The 7,468-nt window shown below is 42.6% G+C and overlaps 1 protein-coding gene across 5 annotated transcripts in view; it reads left to right on the top strand.

Moving 5' to 3' along the window:
- Positions 1-430: 430 nt before the first annotated feature.
- DCAF6 (DDB1 and CUL4 associated factor 6) overlaps positions 431-7,468 on the top strand; it is an 86,297-nt gene continuing 79,259 nt past the window's right edge. For 2 of the 5 annotated variants that reach the window (XM_079760702.1, XM_079760704.1), the window contains exon 1: positions 431-756. In XM_079760702.1, coding sequence (XP_079616828.1) covers positions 660-756 — 97 coding nt within the window. In that variant the 5' untranslated portion in view covers positions 431-659. The remainder of the gene's footprint in view (positions 757-7,468) is intronic. The other 3 variants (XM_079760701.1, XM_079760700.1, XM_079760703.1) reach the window with 2 other exon arrangements.

The following is a 7,468-nucleotide window of genomic DNA, read 5'->3' as shown; positions in this document are numbered from 1 at the left end:
CCTATTTCTCCTTCCTGCCCTCGAGGCCATGTTGGAGAAGGGAAAGTGAAGTTGCTCTGAGCCCCTTTCATTTTGATGAAGGAGGCCCATAGTTAAGATGGGCTTGTTGGGCCTGCCGTGCCCCAACTAAAGATGACGGCGCACAACTCTCTGGTTTCCTTTTGGAATGAAACTCGCAAGCGAGACACTTCACATCTCCGCTTTCTCGTTTATCCTGGCAGAATGAAGGATGTGGCTGCAGGGACGTGAACCTGCTTTTCTAGGGATGAAGGCGGCTCTTCCTCGTGGGGCCGGACAGAGCGGCTTCAGTCCCCCGGATGGTCGTCATCTCGCGAGAAAGCCTGCAGGGCGGGGTCGAGAGCGGGGAGAGGGCGGAGTCGCGGCCGCCTCCGCCTCCTCCCCCGCCCCCTGCTGGAGGCCGAGGGAGGGACTGTTGCTGAACTGGACGTTCTGGGCAGTCTGAGGAGAGTATGAGGCGAGCTCCGGCCGCAGCACGCCCGGGCTTCGGGGGCGAAGGCGCCGCCGCCTTCTGAGTCGCTGCGACCGCCCGCAAGGTCCGGCGCGCGGATGGTGCCGGTGCGGCTCGGGGGCTGAGCGCACGTCCCCTATCCCGGCCCCTCCCCACGCGGTGGGCTCCCCTCCCACCCGGTGGCGGAGCCATGTCTCGGGGTGGCTCCTGCCCACACCTGTTGTGGGACGTGAGGAAAAGGTCCCTCGGGCTGGAGGACCCGGCCCGGCTGCGGAGCCGCTACCTGGGTGAGCGGGGGCCGCGGGGCGGAGGCGCTGGGTGCCGCCCAGGAGTGGGGGAGGGGGCCGCGGTCAGGGCTGTTGGCGGCGGGACGGCGCCTCGGCCGGGGCGCCCCGGAGACTCGGGGGGCGCTGGGTGGACCCCGACCGACGGACCCCGAGCCCTGCCCTCCACGGCCAAGCCCCCTTGCGTGCTGCCAGCTGCCGCCCCGGCCGGGTGTCCCTCGCGGGGCCGGACGGTACCGGCCGGGGAAGGTGTTGGGGCGGCTTCTGGAGTGGGACTCGGGACACGACGTGTCGGGCCTCCCGGGGCGTTTGGGGCCGAAGTTGGCGCTCCTGCTCTTCTCCAGCGCGGTCCCCGCTCCGCCGAGGACCTGGCCTTTGGCTGACACCCCCGCCCCTTCGGTCTCGGGAGGGTGGAGGTGTCGCCCGCGACGCGGTGACCGCCCTCGGGAATGTCCCGCCCCGAACGGGCTCCGCGGAGACCCCCGGCTCCGAGCCGGCGCCCGAACGGGGTCGCTGAGCTGTCCCACCGCGCTGTCCGCGCCCCGCCGTGCGGTTGGCTCCGACCGCCAGGGGAGGTGTCGGGTTTCCCGTTCCCGTTCCCACCGCTGCAGAACACACTTGGCATTTCCAGTTTCTTAGTTCAGCTTTCTAAAAACAGCCGCCAGTGCTGGAGGGAACCGTCTTCCACCTCTTTCCGTTTGGGAGGAAGTGGTTCTGTGGGGATTCTGGGTCACGCCTGGGCTAACCAAAACGTCCACGGTCTTAAAAGTGGACACACTGAGTATGGGTCTTTTTGTTGTTTTCTTCTTGTGCAATCTTATCATTTCTCTTTATTCTTCATTTTTTTATTTGAGGATAACATTAAAATTTTTTTCTTTCCAATTTTGTCACTTTTACTGGCCAAATCTTTTTTGATGTCATTTGTTTTCAACTTCAAGTCAACAGAGAAGTTGGAAGCATTTTTTTTTCTTATTCTTGATGTTTTTTTAGTGTTGCAAGTGACATATGAATACATTCTCCTTGTAAAAATTTAATAAAAACGAAGCAAAAATCCCTGTGATCCTTCCCATTCCAATTTCACACACACATCCTTGGCGGTAACAATATTACCTGTTTCCTGAATATTTGTCCAGACTTTTTTCTTTGCATTCTTACCAGCACATATGTATACATGGAGATGCTGTAGTGTGTGTGTGTGCGTGTGGGTGTGTGTGTGTGACCAGCATATATGTGTTATGCTGTAAACATTGCTTTGCAACTTTCTTTTTCTACACTACATCTTAGAAATCTTAACATGGCAGTAAAAATAGATTTGTTCTTTCTATAGAAACATTTTATATATATATATACATATACATATATATATATATATATATATATATATATATATATATATATATTTACATATTCTTCTGGTTCAGCTGTGTCTACAATAGAATCTATTAAAATTAAAACCCTATATTTTCCCCCCTTCCTATTCCAACTCTCTAATGGAGTGGAGTTTGTGTTGAAGTTAGGAAATAGAACTGTTTCCTCCTGCTTCATAGGTTGAGGGTCAACCACGAAACCACACCGTCCAGGCTAGATCCCATTTTTGAGATTTTAACATTTAAACGTTTTGATTATTTATAGTATTGTAGGTTAATTGCATTTCTAATTTATTTCCATTATTTGTATTTCTGATCATCAATTACTACTAAATAACAGTGAAATTGGGATAAAATGAAGTGACCGATCTTTCTTGTGACATTTGCATTTCAAATTATTTCACCATAGAACGTATCTTTTCAATGGTGGTATTCAAACTTTGTTGTTTATTTTCTTTAAATTTGGTTAATTATCTCTTTTCCTCTCATGAGAGAAAGTTACAATTCACAAAATGTACTTTTACATTGTGGGAATGAAGATAATAATTTGTCATACGTTATTTAGGAGAAAAAGTATATTTACTTATACCAGTAGCCCCCAAATTCACCTAAACCAATAGAGCCTGAATTGAGACAGTAGGCCAGGGATGTCTTCTCTATGAGCCTGATAAAAATTTCAGTGTAGGATTTATTTTTTTTAAACACTAATTGTCAAAGTCCTGAGTTAGAGACACCTATAAGTTTAAGTATTCAGATTTTCTCAATATGTTGTATACGCTCTATCCACTGAGCACATTGGGTGGTTCTTTGGAATTCAGTGATTATTACAAATTATTAGCCACACATTTTAGTGTATATTTGTTTTGTAAAGATAAGCATTGCTTATAAAATAAACTCATTTCTGTACATTTCCTCTTTCCATATATCTTTCATTTTAGACAGACTTGTCTACTACTTGAATTAACACTTTCTAATGCCTCTAAAGGATGGTAGTTGACAAAAGTAATTTTAAGGAACTTTTTGAGGGAGCTGTTTGCTAATAATGCTTAAAATATTTAATATAAAGTGTTTAAGTTACGATTAAGTAGTGTCTTGGTCAGTGTAGGCTGCTGTAACGAATTGCCGTAAACTGGGTGCCTTACAAACAAGAGAAATTGATTTGTAACAAATCTGGAGGTTGGAAGGCTGAGATCGGGTGTCCACAGGGTCAGACTCTGTGTGGTGAGCCTGCTTCCTGGTGGTGCATGGCCATCTTTTCGCCATCACCTCATGTGGCTGAAGGGCTAGCCGCTTCTCTGGGGTCTCTTAGAAAAGCCCAATCCAATCCCGCTCGCCTCCCAACGATCCCCCCGCCTATACTATCACTTTGGGCGTCAGGATTTCAGTAGAGGAGTTTGGGGAGGGGAAGTATATAGCAGGCAGCCTGTGACAACTTTATAGTGGAGATAGTAATCTTTTTGTAAAGGGATTAGGAAGACAATGTCTGAATATTATTAAAGTCAATATGTATTGAAATGGATAATTTTCCATTTACTCTTTCTTTTAATTAACTTTTATTTTTGAGAGTATTACAGATGTCCCCCATTTTTGGCACATCCTGAATTATATCTATATTCAGATTTACCAAATCCATAATGTGTTGCCAAGTTACAATATATTATATGAGGGTCAGTAAATTCTGACTTTACCTCCTTGTTAGCTACTGGGGAAAAGTTAGTGTTTCTTTAGTCTTGAAATCTCTGAAAATTGGAAAATGTCTGATTTTAGTAGTGAAAATGTCAAATATGAAAATATATCAAATAGAATATGCTAATTCTTGAATATAAGACCACCAGAGGCATATTTTCAGCCATAAATGTAGATAGCAGGATAGGATCGCTCTGCTGAGGACTTCATCCTTCCCTGGTATTGGATGAACGTACAGTATTTAGGAGGGATAAGAGCTTCTGGTAGCGCAGAACTTGTGTTACAGTTAGGTATTAGGTCAGTGTTTGCAAATGTTTTGACCATGATCCACAGTGAAAATGCATATACATGGCAACTTGAGATCCACACACACACTGAAATAAAAAGTTCTATGAGCGGGATTTAGCCTTACTAGGTGGGGTACATTTTAATTTAGGTTCTTTATCATATTGAAAATGTTGGTGTTGACCCAGTAGAATATCCACTAATGAGTTTCTGCTTGAGGTCTGCAAAACTATTCTAGATGATGTGTATTTTTTTTATATATAACTGTAATTGAATGTTGTTGACTTCAGGGTTAGAGTGGCCGGGGTTTCCAAGTACAGCAGATTTTTAAAAAATGTTTAAAACACTGCTGATGTCTAATATGGAAGATATAAATAATGAAACTTTTTATTTACACCTTGGAAAATAAAACTAGAGCAGGATTCTTTAAAATCCTCATTTATTGGGTAAAGACCTACAGGGAGATTTCTGAGTTGTATAAGTGTGTTTAACTTCTCAAGAAACCGCCAGACTATTTTCCAGTAATTGTACCATACTGCGGTGTTTGAGCGCACTGTTGTTCCACATTTTCATCAACACTTGGCATTGTGAGTCCTCTTAATTTTAGCCTTTCTAGTAAGTTTGTAGAGGTACATTATTATCTTTTTAAGAAAATATATTTTTATTGCCGAAACCGGTTTGGCTCATTGGATAGAGCATCGGCCTGCGGACTCAAGGGTCCCAGGTTTGATTCCGGTCAAGGGCATGTACCTTGGTTGCAGGCACATCCCCAGTAGGGGGTGTGCAGAAGGCAGCTGATTGATGTTTCTAACTCTTTATCCCTCTCTCTTCCTCTCTGTGAAAAATCAATAAAATATATTTTTAAAAAAAGAAAGAAAGAATATATTTTTATTGATTCTGAGAGGAAGGGAGAGGGAGAGAGAGAAACATCAATGATGAGAGAGAACCATTGATCGGCTGCCTCCTGCACACCTCCTACTGGGGATCAAGCCTGCAATCTAGGCATGTGCCCTTGACCGGAATTGAACCCTGGACCCTTCAGTCCAAAGGAGGACACTCTATCCACTGAGCCAAACCAGCTAGGGCCATTATTATCATTTTAATTTGCATTTGATTTAATTCCCATGATTAATGATGTTGAGTATCTTTTCATTGTTTTTTTGCCACCCATACACTTTGATTAAATGTTCAGATTTACCTTCTTAATAATTTAAGAATTCTTTACATATTCTTGATGCAGGTCCTTAATTAGATATGCATTTTGCAGTATTTTCTCCCAGTTTGTCTTGTCCTTTATTTTTCTTAACAGTGTCTTTTGTAGTTCATACTTTTGGTGTCCTATTTAAGACTCTACCTAATCCAAGATCAAAATGATTTCTACTTTGCTTTTTTTTTCTAAACATTTTCTACTTTTAACTCTTACATTTAGGTTTATGAACAATTTTGAATTACTTATGCTATGAGGTAAGGGTCAAGTTTCAGTTCTTTGCCTATGAATGTGCATTGATTCAACACCATTTGGAAAAAGGCAGTCCTTTTCCCTTTGTTGGAAATCAATGGACCATGAACATGGTTTTCTTTCTATTTTTTTAGGTGTTCTTTCTTTTCCCTCAGCAGTGTCTTATATTTTTATTTTTTACAGTGTACAAATCTACACATATTTTGTTCTTTTTCCCCCCTATATTTTGTTTTGTCTCTCCAGAGTTTTGTCACCCTTTGATTTTCATTTCCAGCTATGTGGTACAACGCCATGGGGGTTGTTACTTCAGGAAGACAGCAGTCAGTAGTGACAGATAATTCTGGGAGGTCATGAAAAATATGTCTTGAAAAAAGACCATTGGATTCACTGATAACCCATGATTTCCAAGAACAAAACCAATAAAGAGGAGGGGACCAAAGGCACAATGTCAGAAAAGGAAGACCTGACCATGAGCTAGGGAGGGCAGCAAATGTAGATGATGGGAAATTTGGCATTAAGAAGTTATTGAAAGAGACAATAGGATCAAGAAAAGTGAACGTTTCTGCTCAGGCGCTTTCCTTCTCAGTATCACTAGCCTTATTCTTTTCTCTTAACCACTTGAAGTTACCTCAGCCCCTTCAATAAAGTCTTTTTTTAAATAATTCTTTCTCTTTTCAGACAATATTAACTTAGAACAATCCCACATGTGCATAAGGAGACTACTAATCATTGAGTGTCTACAGTATATCAGGCACATCTATGAGTTTCCCATATGCTAATTGTTTACTCTCAGCATTAAACCTGTAAAGGTGATGGTATTGTTCTCATCAGATGTAAAACTTTTACCAATGTGAAAACTGAGGCTCTTAGAGTTTAGGTTTTGCCCAGAGTATGTGTAGTATGTTCCAAGTTAGATATTTAAACCCAGTTCTGACCTTCCTTGTCTCAAGCATCTGATATTGTAATAAGAGAGCTAGTTATGCAGATAAACAAGTTATAAAGCTATTTAATAAGTTTCACAGCCATTAAAATGAGTATTGGCTCAATATTTATTGTCATTGAAAGATGTTCCTCCCAAATTATTGAGTGAAACACATTATAGAACAGAGTGAAGATTTTGATCCCATTCATTGATTCATTGATTCAGATTGCCTGCTTTGTGCTAGGAACTGTTCTAGGCATTTGTTCCTCTTTTTTATGGAGTTTATAATCTATTAATATTGAATGGAATGCTGAGATGGAAATGGAATTATGAGGCATTTTGGGTTGCAGAAAGACTGGAGTAGGAAGCCACAATGATAGGTAAATTCATCCGTAACAAGAGTGTAATTGTTGGAAGAGTTTTCCTGGCTTTGTTACATTTCTGCACATCTTGTGAGCAGAGGCACTGGCTGCTTTGTTCTGGACTATCTTTCCAACAATGTTTACATAGTGTCTCCCTCTGGGGCAGAGGACAGATTTATTTATTGTCCAGCATAATGAAGATAATGTGTCCCTTTTATCAGGCAGGTTTATTTGATTCAAGATTTGGATCCCCGCAGTTCAGAGGTCTCTGGCTGTGATTCAGATCCAATGCTTGCACATTGTTGCATCCAGACTGCTCCGCATTGCCCAGTGGGAATTGGGGGCTGAGGGGTAAAGTGTTAACCTGAAGCCGATACCCTTTGCTGTGCCATGAGTAGTAAAATCTTTGCTTCTGGCTTGAGAGTCTTTTTCTTCTGCCAGCTCCCATGAAATGGCAGGTAACTTGTTAGCTTGCAAGTAGGCCAGACTCTTTGCAGGCATGAGTTTATTTTTACTTTTATTTGAGGGGGGTTGAGTTTCTTTAACTTACAGTTCTTATTTTCTGATGGCTTTCAGTTCCCATTTCTTGGAAGCACATTTAATTGGCTGAAAGGGTAGAGGGTGTTGACACTTG

This window comes from Cnephaeus nilssonii, assembly GCF_951640355.1.
Source record: "Cnephaeus nilssonii genome assembly, chromosome: 21".
NCBI classification, from domain to species: domain Eukaryota; kingdom Metazoa; phylum Chordata; class Mammalia; order Chiroptera; family Vespertilionidae; genus Cnephaeus; species Cnephaeus nilssonii.
This window is presented reverse-complemented; position numbering and strand designations above follow the sequence as displayed.